At 42.2% G+C, this 24,755-nt stretch overlaps 1 protein-coding gene across 1 annotated transcript in view; it reads right to left on the bottom strand.

The window, feature by feature from the left end:
* The window catches only part of CPS1 (carbamoyl-phosphate synthase 1), a 100,533-nt gene that overhangs the window by 53,799 nt on the left and 21,979 nt on the right, over positions 1–24,755 (bottom strand). The window contains exons 7-20 of the mRNA XM_009281077.1: positions 22,794–22,883; positions 21,576–21,704; positions 20,883–20,989; positions 20,339–20,480; positions 17,769–17,846; positions 16,133–16,231; positions 15,338–15,433; positions 11,013–11,202; positions 10,312–10,469; positions 9,224–9,352; positions 6,517–6,661; positions 5,925–6,135; positions 4,640–4,838; positions 2,274–2,450 (exon numbers count right to left, since the gene is read on the bottom strand). Coding sequence (XP_009279352.1) covers positions 2,274–2,450; positions 4,640–4,838; positions 5,925–6,135; positions 6,517–6,661; positions 9,224–9,352; positions 10,312–10,469; positions 11,013–11,202; positions 15,338–15,433; positions 16,133–16,231; positions 17,769–17,846; positions 20,339–20,480; positions 20,883–20,989; positions 21,576–21,704; positions 22,794–22,883 — 1,950 coding nt within the window. The remainder of the gene's footprint in view (positions 1–2,273; positions 2,451–4,639; positions 4,839–5,924; positions 6,136–6,516; positions 6,662–9,223; positions 9,353–10,311; positions 10,470–11,012; positions 11,203–15,337; positions 15,434–16,132; positions 16,232–17,768; positions 17,847–20,338; positions 20,481–20,882; positions 20,990–21,575; positions 21,705–22,793; positions 22,884–24,755) is intronic.

Below are 24,755 nucleotides of genomic sequence, written 5' to 3'. Positions count from 1 at the left end.
TCCAGGCCAAGCAACGGAGGGCAGGCTCAGCTGCCCGAGCTGTCTCTAGGGCCGGCACCCTTGTTCCTTCAGTCCCATCCCTGCTCCTCACCAAAGGAAGTATTTAGCTGCCTGTGGACAGGAGCACAAGTGCAAACTAACACATCTGTAGTGCAGACAAGTAGGGAGACCAGGGCCCTGGTATGAAACAGAGCGTGGGTTGAATCCACAGCGTAAGTCTTCTGAGGCCACCTGTATACAATCTCTAAGAGGGCCCAGGAAAGATCTGATACAACCTGAGCAGCCCTGCTCATCAGGCAGTTACAACCTTGCAGCACTTGGCCACTCTGGCCAAGGAACAAGTCTCATCTATTTCAGCCTTTCTCCTAGTGCCTTCTTTTACATTACAACAGCAATAGCTCTGAATGGCAGCTGAACTCCCTTCCCTTTCACCTGAACAGTTACTGTTTTCATCATCCAACAGACAAAGGAGAGAGAAAAAGTAAAAAGCCTTGGAGAGTTGACTAGTGGGGCTTGGCGGGGAGGAGAAGACATACAACAAAGCTCCATCCCATTTCAAACAAAGCTGACGGCTAACGGGGACTAACTGTTGGCTTTTAAATGTCAGCAAGCTGGAAAGGGATTTCCAGGCAGGCTAGCCCCAGCTGCCAGAAGTACCTCTTACTGATATTGCTTGCCTCAGTTATTAACGAGGATGAATTAGTGCACTGTGTCAGACAGAGGCAGCTCTTTATAGGCAGGGATTAAGACTTTGATCTTGCTTTTTTTGACAGCTCCCAGTGAAAATGCCACCAGCTGGGAACACCCAGAATGTTCAGTGGGGCCCAAACTCACCTTCATCTCCCCAGATCCCCTATGTTAACATGGGGCTAAGATTAACCTTTCATAAAAGCTCTCTGAGCCACTCAGAGAAACAAGAAGCAAGATTTTTCTCTCAGTCACAAGAGAAAGCTATAATAAAGACCAAGCACAGCTGCTGAATGATGTTCTACACTTATGAAGACACACATTTCCCCAGCTTGAAAAGCGAGAGTCAACAGCTGGACAAGCCACACATTTACAGAACATCTTGTGCTTTTCGTTCAGGCCATTTATAAGAGGAACAGCTATGTAAAAACCTTTTTACAAATACAGCACAACCTCAGCTCCCCACACTCATGTGGAGGATGTAATGAGATGTATCTACACATGAGCACAAAGGGCTTAAAGACTCCACCACACAAAGTCAGGGGCAGAAAAAATAGTAACTGGGATTTCCCTGCCAGGAAGGTTTGCAATCTTAAAAATACCAACAGGCAAGTATGAGCTATAAAAGACAGCTGTCCCCTCCTCTTCATAGAGGGTATGGACTGATGGACAAGTTAGCTGTGGCAAAACCAAAGTGTGAAATTGCACCTATCTTGTAAAGTAACTAACCCCACATTTACCATGTGATATACACAGGCAAACACCACGGAGCTGAAGGAAGAAATAATTTCACACCCTAGCTACCCTTACAGTAACACCTTGAAAGATGAAGCGATTTGCCCGGTGTGACAGGAGAGGGGTTAAAAGAATGCTAGGGGAAGGTAACCCTATTTCAAAGAACGGGATTTCCTGTATCCTAGATTTGACACAGTTTTTTGTTTTGGTTTGGTTTTTTTTTAGTTTCAAGCCCATACTGATGCAACAATTGCAACAAGACAGTGCTCTCTCAGACTGCATCTTGCCACTCTTTATCATCCTTTGTTTCAGTTCTGAAAAGGATCTTCATTTTTTCCTTCCTCCCTTCCTAAAAATTAATGGTAATCTGCAAAACTGGCCAACTTTGACTGACACTTACACTAGTGTAAATCAGGGCTGAACATTAGCCAATATTTAGCAAAAAATTATATTATAGGAACAAGCAAAGGAAAGTGATCCAGGTCTCCACTAACACTCAGCTACAAACTAAAGTGCCAGGACACAGGAACGTACCTGCTGCTGAATGCAATGAGCATTGGCTAAGATTGTACCAAAAGGCAAACACATTACCTGAGTACAGAAGATGCAGGAAAACACAGATGTCAGCAGGAAAAATTAAAGTCATATACCCACCCAGCTATTATGCTCTGCAGAGGAAATTACATGCGATAGAGAATATCTGTACTTCAATAGCAAGGATCCTACACAAGGTGGTCCCAGTGTGCTTGACACAGGGAAGCAAGGGGGTGAAGAATCTGTCACCTCAGTTGACCCAGTCTGGTAATTATAATTCAAGGGACATAGGTCAAAGGCTTTCTATCTTTTGTTACCTTGGCTATTGCATATATCCGAGTGCTGGACGGCTCAGAGAGTTCCTTCTGGAGATCTAAGATGGCTGGCCAGGCTTTATTCATGGGCAGACGTGAAGTGAAGCCATCTACAGATGGGTGGCACATTCTCAGGGCCTTTTGGAAGCTCTCTTCAAAAGTGCGTCCAATAGCCATGACCTGTAACAGAGAACACTTCCACATTAGCTATGGCGAGCTGCTGCCCAGCTACCCCCTGAATAACAGAGGAGTGCAAATTTAAACCACAAAGATAGACATACAGACATACAGAAAGATTACAGCCTTTGGACCTCCTCCCTAGACAGTCCTGCTGGCTTTAAGACAGGCAGAGCTGACTGAGCCTTGGGAGTCCCACTTCTAGGCCTGACTCTGCCAATATCAACAGGGAGTTTCAGACAAGCGACTGCTTTCTGCTTTTGTCTCCCCATCTGTAAAATGCAGGAAGCCGCTGCTCTCCTCTGTAAACTGCTTTGAAGCACTTAGTAGAGGGAAGCATTATGCAGCAGCATGGGTGTAGTAATATAGAAGGATATTTCTGTTTAACAACCTGTTAGAGATAGAAACTCACAGTGGGAATTCTAAGGTTCAGAAGAAATCTGTTCCTCTTCCTTTAAATTATATTTAACAATGACTCTCCCCTCTGAGGGCTCTCTTAAAGGATTACTCCTCCTTGGCATAGCAGGACTGGGGTTTCCCTCCTTCAATCTTGACATCACATCTAATAAGAAAACAAGTCTTCCTCTGTGGAAATCTGTGAGGTAGCAGAGCCCTTTCTCAAATTTCTACATTTTTATTTCTCAGAGCAGTGAAACCCTAACAGCATAAAAATCTTCTCAAACACAATGTTGAAAAACGTCAAAGAAAAAAAATAACATTGTTTTCTCTTTTCTCACAGCTCCAGGCCCACTGCCCAGCACAACAGCTCTCAGGAAAAACCAGGCCAGGCCAGACTGTTCAATTAATAAAAATGCAGTAGGTGCTGCGATCTGGCTTCAAGTTCAGGCCTAGGGAGACGACTGTGCCATACTAATAGAGACATAGTGGCAAGAAGCTCTTTGCTTCAAAGACACCCCCTCCTACTCACAGGTCCTGGAGACTAACCTTTTTGCTGAGTACCTCCACCAGCTGCAAACTGCACCTCTCAAGCTTCTCCATCCCTGTTTCAGTTCACCCCCCAGCAGTCATAGACCTGCACAGTTGGAGCACTGACTATTCCTATATCTCTCCCCTTCCTTTACCCAGCATCCTGCCTTGAGAAGGACAGGGGGTTCATGCAGTTCTGCTTTTGTGATATATGACCACTGGAAGGACTCAGTAGTTCCTCCTGCAAATGTGTATGGCCAGGAAGTGTTTACAGCTGATGGTGCACAAGGCAACTGTATTTAGGAACCCCAGATCTACAGAACAGTCCAAAAAACCCTAAGCAGAGAGGGTTAATATCAGTAAGCATCAACTCACTGAATGAAAACCTCATTGCCATTAAAAGCCAAAACTGCCATTGAATAATCAAGTTCTAATTAATCCTTCCCGTTGTGATGAAGGCTTGTTATCTGAGCAAGGTAGAATTAATGTTAGGAAGGTCTCACATGTCAAAATAATTTAATAAAATAGCTACTTGAAAAGCATTAGGAAAAAAAGGCAGCTGAAAAAATACACAATTAATTATTTTGCTTTGGTAGCTGATATGTAATTAACTAATTAAGTGGGTAATTTACCCATTTTGCTTCATTTCTCTCCTCTTAAAACATGGTCTGAAAATGCTGTTACTGTCCCAGACACCTTAAAATCAGGGTTTAAAAGTCACACCGTCATGTTCCAGATATAAGAGACTTAATTACTAAGAGAAGTCAAAACTTCACAGCAAGATTACAGATTGTGTTTGGATTTCACGAGCAGAAGTAGGCTGAGATTTGGCATATGGTTTTAACAGAGAGGACAAATAACTATGGGAACAACTGAGAGCTGCGGCTCATCGGCATCACTGAAAATCTTAACAGACTACAACTCTTGAAGTTATACTCTAATTAACCACCACTACAGAACCCCAAACAAAAAAATAACTCTGAGAGTTCTGTAGTGAGCGTTAAGAATGAAGTCAACCTCAGGTGATCCAAAGTGGTCTCTTCCCTTAGGGGTCAAACCATTTATGAATCCACACTGTGGTATCCAAGATTACAGAGTCCTAACTCATTTCAATTAATTATAGTACTGGATAAAAATCATTTGAGCTGAATAAATATCTTCAAAATCCATTAGGTCCCTGAAGACAGATATTCTGAGGGTTTCCAAGAAAGAGGAATTACTTTCCCAAGTGGTAGAATGGAAGGGAAGGAGAGTCTTGCACTCACCTCTCCCACGCTCTTCATGGAGCTTCCAATCCGGTTGGACATATGCTGAAAACGATCCAAATCCCAGCGGGGTATCTTTGTAACAACATAATCCAGGCTGGGCTCAAAGCAGGCAGAGGTTTTTCCTGTCACCACGTTCTTGATTTCTGGCAAGGGGATCCCCAAGGCAATTTTGGCAGCAATGAATGCTAATGGGTACCTGCCATAGAGGAGAGTGAGAGAATGGTAGAGTGGGAAGTACTTTGCTTTTGCAAATCCTAGGAGTGGATCAAATTAAACAGATGTGAGCTTATTTTCCCTCCCTAACACAATGGAAGGTTACTGTACCCAAGCACAGCAGTGTCCATCCAGCTTCCTACCCTAACACATTGTAGAGCTACCTACCTAGATCTGGGACTTGCTTTATTATCTGCAAAGCCGCCATTTTAAATATCTGTCACACCCACAGTGAGACCACATAAACAGATATGTTTTGCTGCAAGTCTGTCATCCAAAAATAAAACAATCAAACGCCCACTGTCCAACATCATGGCTTATCTCCAGTCTGCTATGGCACTTCAACAGCCACAAGAGTTGTTGAGAACTGCAAATTAGAGATTAATTTGTGCCTCTCAACAGCATCTGCAAAGTGCAATTAAGAAGCCAATTTTTAAACAGCCTGCTCTGACCATCCTTATCTTGATTAGTTTAAGATTAGCCAACAAAACAAAGGCAGCTAGCAATACCATTTGCATCAATTTGACAGACAGCTCATTAATAACTGTGTCCTCTGGGTCCCAGAGATGATTTGCAGGCAACATATGGATACAGTGGATATGCTTTGTAAGGACAGCTATTAGGCTCCCCCCACACACACCTCCTAGGAGTTTTTCCATTTGTAGTAACAGCATCGGCAGGCTGGAATGGACCTGGAGGGCTCACCAACCCCTTCTTCCATCTCCCAGCAGGACCGACTTGCCAAGGGTCAATCCGAGCAGATGCTGACAACTGTTCTTAGAAGCGTCCCATGCAGAAATCTGGACCTTACTGACCTGACCGCTCCAGAGGTCTCCCTAACAGCCAACTGCAGTCTTCCTTGCTGCAAATTAAGCCTGCGCCTCCTTGTCTTAACTGCATGGAGAGCAGATGCAGGAACACTTCTTCCTTGCAGCTGTCACTTACATATTTAAATAATACACTGATCCAAGTCCCTTATCGTAATTCTCTCTTTCTGTTCTTCTCCCCTCAGTTTTTGTTTATTCATTTGTTTGTTTTGTAGTATTTTGGTTTTTTTAAATAATCTTACCCTGTTGCCTTGGAGGCCAAAGCTGAACTTCTTGAGAGTCTGGCATTAACTTCAATGATGTAGTACTCCAGGGAAGTTGGATGCAGAGCAAACTGGATATTACACTCTCCCACAATGCCCAAATGTCGGACAACTTTGATGGCACGATCCCTCAGCATCTGAAATTCCTCATTAGTGAGTGTCTGGCTTGGAGCCACTACAACAGAATCCCCTGTTTGTCACAAGGTAGCAGAGGAGGAAAGTGAGAAACAGTTCAGCAGCAGTAAATTCTAGCCACACAGGTCACTTTCTTTGCTAACCTATTGCTAGTAATGAAGTTACTACAGACATTCAAACCTGTGGATGCACAGCTGATGAAAAGCACAGATAGTTATAGGCCCAGAGTCGGAGAGGCCAGCCAATCTTACAGAAAACAGGATCATAGGGGTAGGTTTAGCCTAAAAATATCTGTTTCACACCCTAACTGGCTGAAGAGTATTTCTAGAGTCCACTTCATCAATCATGAAACTATGTCAATAACAGCAGGCAGAAGGGCACTGCATAAAAAAATTAATGAGCCATTTCCAGTGAGCCGCCCTGTGCCCAAGCCTACCTGTGTGGACTCCCATAGCATCAATGTTTTCCATATTGCAGACAGCAATACAGTTATCAGCAGCATCTCTCACAACTTCATACTCTATCTCCTTCCAGCCAACAACTGACTTTTCCACCAGAATTTGGTTAGTCATCGCAAATGCCTGGGAATATGTTAGGGAAAATGAACAGTAAAAAAAGAAAACCTTATTAGAACATGTTCCATATTTAAGACTTCTGTGACTTATCTCCAGACATCCCAGACCAACACAAAAATTGAAAGATGAAGATAAGTGAAGTTCATAGCACCAATGACAAGCACTTTATAGTTCTCTTTTTTAAAAAAAAATTTTGCATTACCTTCATTTGAAAGGCACAGAAAATATTTATGTGATCTGATGGGAAAAAAGGCAGGGCATGTGAGCTTGCAATGGAATATAAATAATCAATAGGAATATAAAAATATCTAAGGCTTCAGTCATGCAACAGACACATACTTTTGTTTATGTATGTGGGCAGCCCCACAGACTTCAGTTAGAGAACTCTGCAGAAAGCTAAATGACTAAGTGATGGGGAGCGTGGGTGCCAGCAAACACTACGTAATTAATAGCACTAATAATGCTGCTTATCATTGGCATACTAACCAGAAGCAAGATTCGTGATTTATTCTTAAACTAATCTTGAAAGCACTCCTCAGCACAAGAGACAACAATGAAAAATATCGTTTGTTGGTAAATGAGCATAATCTAAATGAATAAATGGCCTTAATATTAGCAGATAGAAAACATTAATCAATACTCGCTTAAAATCCTAGAAAGTAACAGGCACATTATCAATCCATCCTTTAGCAAAGCTTCTTGTTTTAATGCTGCCCATGAATCAGTCTTCAGTCTGGTCCCCTCTGTAGTTAGCTCAAGCTGTTATTCAAATGTTGCCTTTAGCTCAGTTGCCAAACTCGCACACAAAAAAAAAAAAAAAAAGAAAAAAAGAAAAAATAGTTTGAAGAGTAGCACTTCACACCCGGCCTAAGCAGGCACTGAATTTGTGGTGATGTAGCGGGAACACCTAACCACACTTGTAAAACAATCTATACTGCTCCTGTGTTACTGTCTATTGCCCTCTCTCACTCAACATGAGCAGACTCAGGAGACATGAACTCAGGGCCAGATTACTTGAACTAGCTGTGCTATGAAATATCCATAGGTGTTCAGTTATCTGAATTATATACAATTCAGAGTCCAGTGTCTGAAAATCCAGTTCACAGAATTACTATGGATCATCTTCATAACTGAAAAGAATGGAGTTTCTGCTGGGCTGTGGAAATGAGCGTCCAAAGTTGAGCTAATTCAATAAGACCCAAATTGTTTTTCACTGTAAATTTTGAAATATTGTTCTCCATTCAAAATGCTGAAGCTCTTTTAGTATAATTTTTGAGAAAATGAAAACATTTACTTAGGAAGTAAAACAGAATCAGACATTTGGTAGGAAAAAAGGAAAGTTTCAGAAACATGAGAAATTTACTAAAAATATGAACTGCCTGACTTCTAAAATTTTACAGATTATAAGATGTTTATAAAGAGCAGCTGTTTTACAGATTTCAGGGAAAAACGGAGATGTTCAAAACCACTTTTTTAAAAAAACACCAAGAAATGCTGATCAAAACCAGGTTTTCCTACTGAAAAATGTTTTGATATAAACCCTTCAGACAGCTGCACGCCCAGGGTTTCTGGATGAATTTCTGCATTCTCTAAACACAGACCATGCATGAGCTTGGGCAAGCAACATGTTTCCAACCTCAGCCATCGATCCGTAAGATGGCGTTACTGCATGCACTGCCTCCTCCTGCATCTGTCAGTCCCGTCCACTGAGCCTCCCTGCAACAGGCACTGCCTGAGCAGATGTTTGTTGAGCACTAAGCACACTGGACCCAAAGTCTTTTTGCATGACAGCAGTGTGGAGGAACACAAAAATGTCATTTTCACATACAGCTCTTAATGGCATCAGCAGTATTTCTTACTAGAGATACATGAAAGATTAAGAGGTTCAGCAAATCAGGAAAAGACAAAACCAAAAATTTTAGAGACCAATTGGTATTTCCTAAAATGCTGCATTTTTTGCCAAGGAAAAAAGCTTTTTTGTTTTCCCCAATTATCTGTTTACTTTTCACAGCAAATTTATAAAAAACAATCCCAGATTTCCTACAGAAAGAGAGCTGTCTCTTCATAGCCAGAGACAGCTGGTGGATGTCAAATTATGAAGTGTCATCCTGTTAAAACTCTACATGAGCTTTTGACCTAGCAAAAATACCGTCTTTAGACAGAAACTCAGCAGAGGCCCAAGCCTCCCAGCTCTTCTATCCCTGACACTACGTTACCACTCAGCATTTTGAATGTTTCAACTTCCTTGAAATCTTCCATGTACCATTTACTCCTGAAAGTAGGTGAATATAGTCCACTATGTTTCTTTTCAGACCAAAATTGCTGAAACACTTGCTCAAATTATGACTTGTTTCTCATAAATTTAACAGATCTGTCATTTAACCATTTTCATTACCCAAGTCAGCAGGAATTATGAAAAGAGGGCATTAGAAGGATGTCAGGATAACATTTTACAGGTAAGATGAGAAGTAGGGTATGTACAATTCCAGTGTCCGTGACTATTAGAAGAATATCTAAGAAAATCAGATGTCCAGACTCTATTCCCAGAGCTTGCAACTGCAGACATACCTTCATACCAAGGTCCAGCAAACTTTCCTTATCAGGACATATGCCTGACCCCAGACCACCAAGGGCATAAGCAGAACGTATCATGACTGGGTAGCTAATCTTTTCAGCTGCCTTCAGAGCATCTTCAATCTTAAAGGAGAGGGGAACACATTTCAGAGATATGATAACAATTAAGATGAATAAAGTCTTCAACTCTGGTTACACGGTTAACTGGAAATCCCATCAGTAAGACACTAAGCTGTCTGAAGATAAAATGAAAAGAATAAAAGTCAGGTTTGTAACATTGCTTTGTTCTGCCAAACAGCAGAAAACTGGAACATGGGCTCAAGGAGGTGGCTTCTGTCCTTAGTTATGTGTGGACTTCCTTACTGCCCTCTGGTTACACGGTTAACTGGAAATCCCATCAGTAAGACACTAAGCTGTCTGAAGAAAAAATGAAAAGAATAAAAGTCAGGTTTGTAACATTGCTTTGTTCTGCCAAACAGCAGAAATGGAACATGGGGGCTCAAGGAGGTGGCTTCTGTCCTTAGTTATGTGTGGACTTCCTTACTGCCTTTCCATGGACAATGTCCTTACCTGGTCTGCCTTCACAGACTTTAGCATGAAATAACCCCTCTAACAGACATCCTGGCTTACGACCTGTTTAATTTCCTCCAAACTCAAACAGGCCTTCCCACTGAACCAATTTTTTGTTTTCACACTCCCGTCCTCAAGAAGGATTTCAGTACTGCTGATTCTGAGGACCTGAAAACCTAAGTCTAAATGGCTTGTGTAAGATTTTTTTTAAAAAAGTAGCCACCGAAATGTTATAGGTTTTTGTGCTGCAGCACAGAAGTGACCCCAACCTAATTTACTTTTCTTGTCAATGGAAAGCCTAAGCTAATTTACCCAAGTGCTTAATTGCATTTTCACTCATTTTAAATCATGGTGAACCAGCATCAACCACTGTGGAGTGCTGATGAAAGCGTACAAGCTACAGTATCCACAGCTGTATTCAGCTTTCACTCAACAAAACTATAATTTTTTTTTTTAATAACTCAAATGGGCAACAGTAATAGTAATCACATCTTCAAAATTGTCTGATTTACCGATTCCACTGCAAAGCTAGGAGCAATCTTTTCATTTAGCTCAGCCAGTTTATCGCAAAAAAGCTTTCTATCCTCTGTAGCCATGATGGATTCAACTGATGTACCTAGGACCTTCACACCATACTCCTGCAGGACTCCTTGCTTGAAGAGTTCCACTCCTGCAGAGCAAACAAAGCCACATGGCAGATGAAGAAGAAAGTATTCAGAAGATATCTGACTAGCTGACAACTTGTCTGGTCTTATCAACAGTTAATTTTATTATTCTTTATCAGTATTAGAACTGTAACATGAAAGTTTCTGTCCTAAAATCTATGAAACCTAGGACTATTATAGGTTACTGCTTGGCCATCATCTGCAACACGGTTGGATACTGTTGCGAGAAGCTAAATGAAGCTAAGTTTTCCTTTTGATCTCTGCCTCAAGGTGGTCTGAATATCCTCAATTCAACTATGATAACTAAGACTTAAGCTGCAAAGCAGGATATATGAATTACTTTTAAGCATCAAAACCAGCAATTAGATGTTATGTTCACAGCTTAGCAATTACTCACTCCCCCATGGTCAGTATCTCTGCCTGTATCACCTAGTAACCTGGGCAATGTATGAGGCACATGGGTCTTGCATGTCTGCACAAATAAGAGTCTGCTGAACACATGGTGAAAACCATGAGTTTGCCTGCCAAGGTGCCTGTATCGTACTCACCACAGTTGAGAGCAGTCTGGCCACCCATGCCCAGAATTAATCCATCAGGACACTCCGCCTTGATGACCTCTGTGACAAACTGTGGAGTGATGGGGAGGAAGTAGACAGCATCAGCCTGCTTTAAGCCAGTCTCATTGGTCTGCACTGAAGCAATATTGGGATTCATGAGGACAATTTTCACGTTTTCTTCCTGAAAAATGAAAATCTGCATTAAAATGAGGCATATTTGGAAAAAGAGCTAACAGCAGCAGCAGCAAGGAGAGATGGGGTTCAACAAGCAATTCACCAACAGCAGAATTTAGAAAGCCTGGTTCCTTATGTACTCTCCCATAAGGGATTTCTGGTATCTTGTACCAGGCTGAGCTAACGCCAGTTCTTTACTTTTGTGCCTCTGCCTGTCTGTGAATCTTGAGGGAATGGAGATTCCCACCTGATTCAGAAATTTGGTGGAAATTGTTTAACACATTTAGGAGTAACATAGGGGAGACAGGAACAAACTCCAGCATAATCATGTCTGTCTTCTATTGGAAGTCAGACTAAAAGTGACAAAGCAAAAAAAATTTAATCAAAACCCAATCTTTTCTTGCCAAGCAGTAGGTCTTTGATCATGGGTATCCAAGTAGTTCTCAGATTTTTGTACTGACTAGTAACAGTACAAGCATACATTTTTTGCTTTGACTTTCCATAAAAATATTTTAATTTTCCTGGTGTTATCACTTGAAAAATCTTGTCCCATAACCTTTTTATTTGATATTGCACATACTAAAAGACAAACTCTGCCGCTATACGCAAGACAAAGGTTAGCCAAAACTTCACACTGTTTTTTCTCTGTCATAGATGAGAAATTAAGATAGAGAGATAATAAAGTTTATCTGTTTCCTGCTATACCAATGGGAGTTTTGCCACTCTTTTGGCTACAGACAGAAATTAACTACAGCTTGCTCAATAGTAGAAAAGTCTGAGTCAGATCAACTCTCCTCACTCTTGAAATACTAGTGCGTAATGAGGAAGCGAACCAAGTTTTGCTAATAATGATGAGACCAGAATGTGGCCAAACTTTAAAAACACGTCAACCACAAGCAGATAAAGAACAATGTATTACTGCTTTGTTGAAAGGGTGGACTGGGAAGTGCAAAGGCTGTAGCCTCATTTTTATGGGAACTCATTCTAATCTCCATCAACTTCTTGCAAGGCAATAAACTTCTATAAACAAACAAACAATTTGCAAACAGTGCTAATTACAGATGCAAAATACATTTTAAGAGAAAGATTTGCTATATGGAAGTTGCGGAGATTGGCTCTCATTAAAAACAGGAACTGTGATCAGAGATTAAAAAAAGAGTTAAAAGAAACAGGAAGAAGGTTGGCAGACTAAGTCAGCCATTCCTCGAGCATATGCAATGGAAGCATTGCTGGGACCAATATAGCAATTTCTATTTTTCCCCAGTTCACAATAATAATGAAAATGCCATAGGGTTTTTCTGTGTTTGTTTAAAATTTGTGATTACTTTACCCACTGGTTTGGGGGAACAAATATATAGCCCACCTGCAGCAGTGGGATTCTCACTCAAAGCTCTGACTGCTCAGTGAAGGTATTGGATAACATTTCTTCTCCTTCCTTTGATAACTCAAAATACTGCCTTAAAGACTGGCTGTAAATTTCTGCTGACCTTTTTTGCCCATGAAAAGTTGGATTTTCTTTACTGAAGCACACTTTCCTTGGAAATGTGTGGAACAGGAAAGGGAAAGAAGAGATAAAATCCTTATGGAAAAATATTTCAGATTTAGACAAATGACCCCAAACAGGGTAGTTTTCATGGTGGTGCTGAGAAAAAAGGGTGGATCTGTAATCAAAACATTCTTCTCTAATAAATGTATTCAGAAATTCATAGCTATAATTCTGTTGAAATGAATGGGGGAGGGAGAGGTATATCACTTTCCAACAAGCTGGAGTAACTGTACATCTCAGCCCTTTCTTTCCTACTTATCTGGGACAAGGTATCTTAAGGACCAGCAGTGATGAGGAAGATAATTCATGAGAGAATTAATGCTCACTGTGCTAAGAGAGACACATTGTACTGATACCACATCCTCTGGCCCAGCTGTTCAGGATGTTAGATTTTAATCCACTTCCTGTTTGCCCTTACAACCCTTTCCTTCAACTTCTGCCTTTTTCATTTTTTATAAGCACATAGCACTCTGCGCAATGGCCACCCATCCTGATTGGAGATCTTTGTTACAACTTAATTAAAACAGTGAATTAATAATACTCCAGGAGGGCTCCATTCCTCTTTTTGTGTAATATCCACCTGTATTCAGACCAGTTGGGAGAATCCCCACAGCAAGTAATCCAGAAGGTTTTTCAGATGACCACAAGCCAGTCTCTGTTGTTCACAGATGCTTCCAGGTCTTGTTCTTCAGAGGATGTTCCTGCCTTTGATGAACATTCTTGCAAATACAAATTCACTGACTGGGGAAGTCCCAGCTCCACAGGGTTTTACTCTTTAAAAGAGGCGCCCATTTAACTGTATAGGACTGAATATTAACAACAGCATCTTCTTATAATGAATCGGCATCCAACAGACTAGGAAGAACAGCAGTACATAGCAGAATGAATCAGAACATCCAGCAGTAAGAATCCATATTGATTATTTATTAAAAAAAAAAAAAAAGAAAAGAAGAAAGGAGAAGTCTAAGGGGAAAGAAATCTCTCTTCTCCTGTTAATTGTCCCTGTTCTCTCCCACCCATGCTCTGCAGCTTTCCCCTGGCAACCACTGACCAACCATCTTCTCTCCCACATGCAACTGTAAATCACTCTGCCAGAGGCAAGGTCAGGAAGTGCAAGCACTGCCGCTGGAATGGCTGATTAGCCTGCAGATCAGAGCAGCCGGCTGGTGGCCACAGGAAGGGTAAGGGCACTGTGGGAGGTCAAGCCAGGGAGATTTATCATAAAAAAAACCCCACTTTCTTCCACAAACCAGAGCTGAGTTTGAAGGATGAAAGAGCAAAAAAGAGAGAGAGGTGCCTCCTTTCCAACTCAGGTCATTATCTGCACTCACCAACTCTGGGATCCTCCACTCCTAACTCGTTCTTGTTTTCTTGATGACATGGCCACTTTGAACTAGTAGCCAGCAATAGCAATACAGGACACAAACAAAGCATATACATTACAAGATGTGTTGTAACACTGGGACCAACCCAGAGCAACCCCAGATTATATTTAAGATCACTGTAATTGATATTTTCCTTCCGCAACTCCAGGGTCAGTACAGGAATAGAATGGCCCTGACATCAGAACAGCCTCAGAGCCGCTCACAATCATCTCCTCATCTGAAGGCAGCTGCTACATCTGCTCTGAATCTGTCAGACAGAGCTCTACAAGCTATCCTCCTTCTTCATATGAGGTTAGACATGAACTAGGGGGCTCAAGTAACTGCTATATTACCAGTAATAACCCCATCACAGGAATACTGCTATGCTTCTACACCTTCTCCTAGCATGAGCTTTTCCCCTAACACCCTTTCTAGGTGCTTTGCACTCCTGCAGCATGAAACAGACAGAGCGAATTAGACCCCAAAACCCACCACGTGAGAGCACTACACAGGATGCTTCAGCACAAGCACGTTTTAAATGCATGCATTTCTCAGGCACGTATAGAAGTACACATGCATTTTTGTTTGCTTCAGAATAATACAGCTTTCAAACTTCAGAAAGGGAACATCAGAAACCAGGTAGTAAGTTTACTGGACAAAATTCATCCAAAGGAATGACTTTTCATTCATTCCCTTCAAGATTATGAATCTATTCTGGAAAAAAAACTTGATATATATGAACTTTAAAAAGTTCATCCCATTTAAAATAAATGCCATTCAGAAAAACTGCCTTGATAAGGAGTTCAAAATCTTTTGTGTAACAGTCTTGACAGCAGCCAACCACGCAGCTGTTGTTATTACTTGTCTACCTTGCAGTGTGTTAGCATATCACAAAAGTTTCAATAATTTCAGCTCAGGTGTAGCTGACCGTATTCCTCCTCTACATTTCCATTCGATATGACAAGCCTGGAGTGACTAGTCATACATCACAAATAACAAACTGCTTGAAGACTACAATGGAAACCTCGAAAATGTCTCTCTTTGGAAGGTAATTCTGAGTGGTTAACTCACATCACTCAACCAACAAATTCACAAACAAAAAATGTCTAAATTTCCCTATAGTCATTTATTCTCACCAGCTTCCCTGTGATACTACAGTTGGATGATCACAGTTAGCTGCGAGAAGGGAAAGTAAATTACATGAAGTTAGTATTTTCAGAGTATCCTCTCACCTTCATGGCTTTCACAGCCTGGGATCCAGAGTAATCAAATTCCCCTGCCTGACCGATCGACAGACCCCCGGATCCTAGAATGAGAACTTTGGAGACCTAGAAGTGTCAAACAGCATGAAAAAAATCAGTCCCATGGTAGTGGATGTTGAAATGAACAGGGACTGTGCAGCACTAAACACCTTCATATTACAAAACATAAGTTCTAACAAGAGAAGAAAAGTCACCTCCAAAGCCACTGCAGTTTTACTTCTAAGAATATTTCTACTGGACTTCTCCCATATATCTGGTTAGAGAAACACATGACATGCATAGGGCATACAATAAATGTGTTAATTGTGTCATGTGCTTATAGACAACCATGCCTCATTTTGGCTGCCCACAAAGTCCAGCTGCCTTCTCAGATAGCAAAACTGTATGAAATTCAGCTCACGCTAGGAATTTCAGACTTATTTGCTAAGCAGCAGAGCATCAACATTATGCTGCTGGCACAAAATCTCATGGTGAGATTATCCCAGGGCACCTCATACACTGCTATGAGAGTACCTTTCTTGGGAGAACTACAAAGAAAAATACATGAAACATCAGATCTTGCAACTTTCTTAAAGCAAAGAGAGTTAATAACGCAAGAGACGCCTGATGACTGTGAGAAAGGCAGCTGACAGGCCTTTTGTAAGGGAAGCCTCCTTTGACTTCCATGGTCAGCTTTTTGTGACATTTTGTACTGTGGGTTCAGTGGGAATTAACAAGCTCTTAGCCTCACTGACAGGCATGAATAATGAGTAGCTGTACACTGACCTCCACTCTGGAAGCTGTCACTCCAGCCTTGGGCAGGACCGAGGAAATGGTAGTGCCTTTCCCTCTCTTAACCAGAGAAATAAATGAATCAAACAGGAACTAGGAAAAATAAGCACATGTATTTAATTGCCAAAGTGGAACTAAATAAATACCAAGCAAAGAAGGAAAAAACAGGCCATTTGTGAGCTCAAGCTGTCAACTCTGCTCTGCTGTCTTCAGAAGGTAGATTTACACCATCAGAGAGGATCATTATTTGAAATTTATTTAACAACTTTGACATATCTGACAAAGCCGCACTCAAGAAAGTGAGGTCATATCAGGAAGAAAACACATATCAATCACGTCTGTACGCTCTGCTTGTATATGGCTGGCAGTGTAATGAATGAGCATGCATGAAAAGCTAAAATACAGAAGACCATACACTTAACTAGCTCAAGGGAACCATCTGGAATGGTGCCTGCTACACAGCTGGGATCTGAACAGGTATATCCAAACATCAGTTGTGCTAAATCAGTATTGTCCTTCCAGAGGATATCCCAGAGCAGCTGTGAAAAAAGTGTTCTCCAGCCAGGCCAGGCAGGGGAGGCAGAATGACCACCGCTGGCATGCAGGCAGCTGCATGCAGTGGGACAGGCTCCCCACCTGACCCCACACTTGCAGAGCTTCTGTCCACACAGCCCCTGAAGGTGGCTGCTGGGAATTACCTATGGAAGGAGTATGGATGGGTCCTGTACGCCTAGCAGGATATGCACTATTGTTATCAAACCCATCCCAGCAGTGGGAGTGCACAGACTTGGAAAAGACACAGCTGAGGGTTGTTTTTAGTTCTCCGAGATTCACTAGTCAATCAGATCGCCAGAAAACTTCTTGATATCAAGAGATTTATTTGCAGGTTTAATCAACATCATCAAATTAAGATTAAAATAAGCACTTCTATGTATTCTTCCATCTTCCTCCCTCAAGAAATGCTAAGTAGTTTATTTATGTTCAGACATGCCTCCTCTGCCTTCCACATCCGCTGTTGCTGCTTAGTCATAATCTGTGACTATGCAACCAGTTGTTACAGAATTTGTGCGAAGTCACAGATGGGGGATTAAAATTTCATTTCATTTAGGAGACCCAGAGTGAAGAAGTGTGAATCCATTTACATAACTCTACAGTAATTATAAAATTTGAAAGTGGAACTAAAATGTATTAGAAAATTAATGATTTTATTACAAAGCATCTGGCTAGTATTTTTTTCTGTTAAAATAAAATCCTCTTCCTTTTGCAGTCACCCCAGGTACAAGAGATTTGAGCCTGATCCTGCAAAGGCTTAAGCACTTCAGTAACTTCCAACACACAAATAATCCCACCAGGACTCAAAGCATACACATCATATGAATGGAATCATTGATCCAAAGCACACAGAAGTCAATAGATGCCTTGCTGCTGATTGTAATTAGCTGCAGATCAAGCTAAGCACACACAAGCCTATGCATGACTGGGCCCTCTGTTAGGATCCTGACATTTCCAAAAACCAAGATTTAGGACCATCACCAGCATAAAGACTTGTCACTGTAGCTGATAGATATCTGTACTCCCTAGGTCATCTGAAAGCAAGCCCGGATCCACTCTCATACAATCATACACATACCTCTGTGTCTCTTGGCCCAGGATTTGCATCTGGGTAGAACTGTGCTGTGAAAATCGGTCTGGTCTCATGCATAATTCCCTGCAGGAACAAAAGAATCATCTTAGAAACCTCCTTGCAAGCAGGCAAGAGAACAGAAAGCCAAACCTTTCCCCTGTAAGCACTGAAGGCCAAAGGACTGGGGTGTTTCTAGGGGCTGCCAAATTTACACCCATCTCATTCCCAGTCTTCAAAAGATGTCTTATTTCAGGAGTCATTGAGCCTCTTGATCTTCTGCTAACGCTCCAATGCCTGTATAACCCACTGAGCTGTGGGTGGACGAGAAGCATAGTGGAGACATCACTTCCACTACAACAGCAAACACTGCTAAGTTGTAAGCACTTAACAGAGCAGATAGGCTAGTCTCCCTCCAGAGGTAATCCTGGACCAGGCAGAGAAGAAAAACATACATGGCAAAAAAAGATCACCTTGGACAAGGCTATTATGGAATGAAAAGTTTTACCATCCTGATCTGGTTGGTTCTTTTAGAGGAGAGATGGATTTGGGTCACGCTCTTTACTTCCATAACTCACTTTAAATGCTGACACAGGGCCTTGCACATGATCTCTGCCCTGGGTCATTTTCAGGCCTGTGATGAAATGGGACCACTGCTCTGGACAAGCAATAGCTATGAAGGACCTAAACTGAGTTTGGAGACAGTGCTTGTAGTTTCAGCTGGAGCCAGGAAAACAGACTTCTCATTTGTGTGGCCTGATAGCACTAAGCAGCATGATCCACTGGGAGACTACCCTGTAGCTGTCATTGCTTACAGCCCCCGATTCCAGATGGAAGTAGAGAAGTCCCTCAAGAAGGAACCCAGGAAAAAATAGTTCTGCTTCCCCTAGGAATGGACAAAGGAGTCCCAACAGCTCCTACAGAGCAACAGTGCCATCCAGAGCTGCAGGGTGGGATGCTGGGATAGGACAGGGATGAGAGGTGAGCTACTGACCACAGCTGATCCATTATGGTATGAGTTTCTGCCCTCAGAGTAAAGAATGCCATCAGTCTGTCACATTTTCCCTGAATGCTCATGTTACTTCTAGTTACATAGAAATATCTTTTAAAAATATTCAATCCATGGCTTGTCAGTATTTGGAAACCTGCGTTGGCCCTGTCCAGCTGTGATGGGTCAGGTCAGTCACAAGAAATGTTTTTTTCTCTTTCAAACAGAAGAACGCAACAGACTGCACATGAGAGCCCATCCAAACCTGTTCCTGTTTGTGCATCCCATGCTAAAAAAAAAAACATTGCTCCTTGTCCCTCTCCATCTATGAAAGTTTAGGCGGCTGATGCTGCTTTGGGGCTCACAGAAATGGTCCTTTAGCTCACATAAAAGAATGTCATGCTTCTAGATCCAAAAGACTCATGTCCAACCTTATCACCTGCTTTATGCAAAAGCACCATCACACTTGTCTCCAATCTTCAGCTAAAGCAAACATGAAAGGCCTGGGGATGGAAGGGTTCAGTTTGTCAACACAGCTAAAACAAACTCATTTCAAAAATTGAACCGAACAGCTGCAAGTTTTTTGTATTAATTTCTTTTTTGGTAACATTTGTTTCTGTTTAGATATGTCTGTAAGGATAAAGAAAACAGCAACTGAGAAACAACAAACTTACTCTAAAACCATCAGCTGGAAATTACGGCTCCTCGATCCTGCAAAGTATAGCCAGGATATGCCAGAACAGCACTGATCAATCTGCCAGACTTGATGTGGGACATTTATAGAAAACAACGGAGAGGCATATTCCCATGGGGGACATTGCTTTTGAAAATACCTTTTTTCAATGATTTTTCTGATAAATAACAAGACTTTGCTGACTTGTACAACACTGGGCCTAATGGACAAGATTTAAAAGGGGCAATTACAAAGCCTGAGATCTGTCTCAATGTCTGTCTGACCTTGTCAAAACTGAGCTATGGGATAGTGTTTTCCTTCCTATGCTTTCCCCTATTCAGCTGTGAACCTCCAGAGGCCAGGCATTTTTTAATCTTTTTTCCCTACAAGGACGTCACTTGACATGAGACCTCTACCTTAGATCCCGTAAGTTGTTCTCTAGAGGTAACTGCCTCTCTCTCTCATGACTTTAGTCCTTGGAATTCTATTTACAGAAACAGACCAAATTAGACTGCAATAATATTCCTTTTCTGCACTGGGCAACACAGAATGAACACAACAAAACAGTGACACAGGCTAGCACACCTGCAGCACAAGCCCTGAGACAACAGTAACTGAGTGAGCACCACTAATGGTAGGGAAATCACAGAAGCTAATAAGGCAGCTGTTCAAGGGAAATCATAAGGTCACTGTTGCAATCCTACACTTTGGGCTAGTATGGAGAACAGTGGTAATGGTTCACCCCCTTTTGGGCTGTAAGGCCGGGCCCCAAGTAAAGCAGATGGTCAGATCATCAAGTTTAGTCCTGATAACTAATTGTAATCTGATAGCAAGCTTCCAGGAGGTGAAATAAAGTGAGACTGAGCCTTCGCTCACTAGAGGCTGCTACGTGCAGGTATCTGGAAAGCATGAGCTCACCTCATTCGTTTGATCATTCGCATTCACAAAGAGAGGTTGCCAGCCAGGTGGGAGGGTAGAGCTGTTGATGGCATAACTGTGGTTCTGAGCAGTGATGACAGCCTGTCCATTCACTGCATTCAGGACAGGCTGGTTCTGTCCTCTGAAAGAGAAAGGATCAGAGAACGGGACAGAAGTGCTAGATTTGTCCAAATGCCACAATTAGGAAGAGCTGATAAGTGTGGGGCTATACATAGCAGTTCAATAGTAGCTGTTCAATACTGGCAGCCAGTCTCAAAATGATAAATCCTAGGAGAGACTTTGCTATCCTTCAGTTTGATGGGCATCAATTACATCACATACTTTCAAAACACCCTCAAAAAAAGCAATGCATGACATGGCAGTTTAAATAAAAGGCAAGGAAAATGGCTGGAATGAAGAAGTAACATTACTGCCATGCTAGCTCCCGTCAAGGCAGTTCAGAAGCAAAGCACTGCTGCTCTGTGGCCTTTTGCAATGCTGAGCTGGTCTATCTGGGCCCTGGGAAGCAGAAGAGCTGCCGCACCTGTTGGCCATCTGCATCTTGTAGGAAGTAGCTCCGGCTGCTATTCCAGTGATTAGATTCCCCATGCTAATTCCAAACAAGGGCTCTGGGCGATTGCTCTCCAGGACCTAAAATGAAAAAGTTTTCAAGAGATACTGGAGTGTCTCTGTTCAGCAATTCCAGCATAAACCATGCTAGTTCCCTCACAGCAGCCACACAGACTTGGGAAAAAGCTGAATGCAAGGGTGGCAACAGCCTATAAAGGAAAGTTTCCTCCTCTCCTCTGCTTCAGAGGGAAGCCTCAGAGCACAGCTTGATGTCTCTGTCTACCCGAGGGGAATAAGCAATGATGCTCTGCATTACAGCCATTTAGTGCACGACATTATTTCAAATGGGAGCACTGTGAAATCAGGGCGGTTCTTTCATAAGGTCACAGAGGTCCTGAAAGAGCACAGGGTACTGTAAGGCACCGGTAAGGTAATCATGGTAATCATGTTTACTATGTATTGTTCACCAAGGTCTGTATAGCCTTATTGTAAATACTGGTGTGGAGACAACTCCCAGTGAACCAAGATGAGGAATATCCCAGGCAGCTGAAATGACTGAACGATATTTGGTCCGTAACATGTTAGTACAACCAACTGTTTAGATTTCAGGCACTTAAAAAAAAGGCAAATAAACAAGAATAATTGGCCTATGGCTATTACACTGTACCTTTCTGACATTCTGAATCACCTCCTGGGCCTTCATGGGATCCCCTGGACCTCCGGAGATTATGAGCCCATCATATTCCATGCTGGTGAAATCATGGTCCCATGGAACCAAATGCACTTCTGCACCTCGCTGGGAAAAAACCAAGGGAACAAGAAATGAGGGGTAGAGGGGAACAAATGAATTTGTGTCAGGAGGTTGTTCCCATGCTCTCATGTCCCAGAGGTGAGTTTGGATTTCAGTCATTCCTTTGCCAGGGTCAATAATGAGGCTTCTCTCCATTATCTGCCCAGATTATTTTCACAAAACTGGTAGACTTAGTCTTTTTGAGCCATCTCAGTGTTTGTCAAGTTTGTCTGAAGTTCACTAAAGACATCAAAACTTACTAATGGAATGCAAAATATGTGTGTATGCACACACGTAAAATATGTTCACCTCTACACGGTGCATTCATCCCAACTGCTAAAATAGGGCTTCATGGCCTCATTCTGTGACATGCCAGAAATAGTTCTGCACATCAAAAACGGGACAAACATCCACAAAAAAACCCCTAAAAAACAGAAACAGGGAAACCCTGTACATCTAGAGAACGAGAGGACACTGCATTCATTCCTCCTGTGTGCCTAGAGAAGCAAGGACTGCTACACCACTGTGCTAACAACAGGAGAAGATTTTCACAGAATCATAGGATTAAAGAATAACTCAGGCTGGAGGGACTTCAGGAGGTCATCTGGTCCAATCCCTGCTCAAAGCAGGGGTAACTTCAACTTTAGGGCAGGTTGCTGAGGGCATTGGTCAGTTGAGTTTTCAGTATCTTCAAGGACAGGCATTCCACAACTTCTCTGGGCCAGTGTCAGCCATTCACCACCCTCACTGCAAAATTTTTTCCCCTGTTTATTTATTTTTAACAATGTTGGGTTGACCTGCCTTGGTTGTTCTTTAGAGAGACTGTGTCTTGCCTTTTTAAAGCCCACCTTCTAGGAATTCTTCTCATGACTGAGAGGTTGCTGCACAGGTCCTCTTCCTTACCCCCTCAATACAGTGTACCATGTTCAGAAAACACCTCCCAGTCCATAAAAATCATCCTAAAAATTGTACCTCATTTTAGGAGGGAAACTGCTACTAGAATGGATGTGTCCAGGTGGAAGGGAGGCTAGTGAATACAGGCGAGGCTTTTACCAAAGCAAAACAAGAGATGAAGGACATAAAGCACTGACCTACCTTTACCAGCAGACGGATAACGTTGTGCTTCAACCCACAGTCGACAGCTACAACTTTAATTGGATTCCCTCTGCCATAAACCTTGACTTCCTATAAAAAGACAGACCATGCTGTAAATGACAGATAACCCCCCACCCCCAAAACACAGGGAAGAGGAGTAGAATAACTTTTCACCAACATGCAGCAACTGGTACTTAACAATCAAATTACATGGAAATCTCCAGAAGTACTGCAGCCATTAGTGTTTCCTTCATTTTTCTGTGAAAGTAGAAGTTATAATGCTCTTTTATATACTGTTGATTACAGCAGTAACAGCAATCCTAAGAAATCACTTGTTTCCATAGCTAATGACAAGCTTTTTTCCTGTGTTTCACCTCAGCAGCAGTGAAGCAGCAAGCCAGTTCTCACACATTATTGCAGCCCAAGAGAAATGCCAGATAAACGGCGAGAGATTTTCAGCTGAAGTTATCCTGCTGAAGTTATTTAGCTGAAATTATCCTGCTGATGCCAGTGATGCAAGACTACTTCACACCAGCTACAGGCCCATCACATTAAACACCACCCTGACCCTCCAGTCACAGTAAGACCAAAGCATAGCACAGCTGGAGATATCCTATGACTGACCTCTAGTGCATCACAGCAGTACAGACCAGGCCAAGCATGCCACTGAGCATGACCTATGTTGACACGGACCTGACAGTTTTACATATCAGACAACACTTCTCCTTTTCCAGCTGCTGTTCCTTAACCCATTCCACAAAGTAAATTGTCACCAGTCCCAAATCTGGACCATTATGCTTTGTACACCCACTTATCTATTGGTCGCCACCAGCATGGAAGGCAGTGAAGTCAAACCACTGTGTGTTATATGGGCCTTGATACTGCAACATGCAGACATATTGACAGACAGCTGTAGCACTGATTTAAGGTCATTTATGGACAGCTTCTTTCTGAAGCTTGATGAATTATTTTACTTGTCACATGACTGCAGTTAGCATGAGGCTGGGATGTTATTCATCAATAAGCACATCAGGCAGCCTTCTCCCTTCTGAAAACAAACTCTGTGCTCACTTTCATCAGTTATGGTCAGCTTCTGAAAGCTGGTATTGGTAAGTGTACTTTATCCAAAGTGGCTTTTCTCTTGTGCAATACACCACTGAAAAAAAAGTCTTTTTTAGTTTTTTAAACTAAGTAACTCCCTTTTAATCAGCTTCCCTGGCATTCATATTTCACAGCTGGGCCCCTTTATGAAAATATGCTAAAACCCATGCCCAGTATGCTTGGTGCTGGGTGATGAACTGAATCTTTTCATAGGAGGATTACAACCACCCAGAAGGAAAAGTATGCCCTCTACAGGGAACCCAAGATGAAGTTTATTAGCAGAATATTACAACTCTTCCCTCTGTGTTATCCTAGCTCAGCTCTTGTTTTAACTCTTATCTTCTCAAAAATTAAGATGAGAGATTTTTAGGATGCAAGAGCATGTCCTATGTGAGGACAGCTCTGATCATCATCAGGAGTGACTTACTGCCATGTCAGGAGCAAGGGTGGAAGAGATGGGGTGCAAGGAGCCACCTCCCTTCACTACAAGGTTTCAAGCTGCAACACATGGACTGCCAATGGTCCCTAATCCATCTTTGAGGACATGACTCAGCACAGAGCTAGTAGTGTTACCACTGCTGTTGCAACTCCTGCTGTGTAATGCTGAGTCAGGAGCAAGGGTGGAAGAGATGGGGTGCAAGGAGCCACCTCCCTTCACTACAAGGTTTCAAGCTGCAACACATGGACTGCCAATGGTCCCTAATCCATCTTTGAGGACATGACTCAGCACAGAGCTAGTAGTGTTACCACTGCTGTTGCAACTCCTGCTGTGTAATGCTGAAAGGAGATCATAGAATCATAGAATCATTGAGGTTGGAAAAGACCTCTAAGATCATCGAGTCCAACCATCAACCCAACACC

The sequence above is a fragment of the Aptenodytes forsteri genome, unplaced genomic scaffold (assembly GCF_000699145.1).
Source record: "Aptenodytes forsteri isolate BGI_AS27 unplaced genomic scaffold, ASM69914v1 Scaffold340, whole genome shotgun sequence".
NCBI classification, from domain to species: domain Eukaryota; kingdom Metazoa; phylum Chordata; class Aves; order Sphenisciformes; family Spheniscidae; genus Aptenodytes; species Aptenodytes forsteri.
The sequence above is the reverse complement of the archived record's forward strand: the minus strand, read 5'-3'. Positions and strand labels throughout refer to the sequence as shown.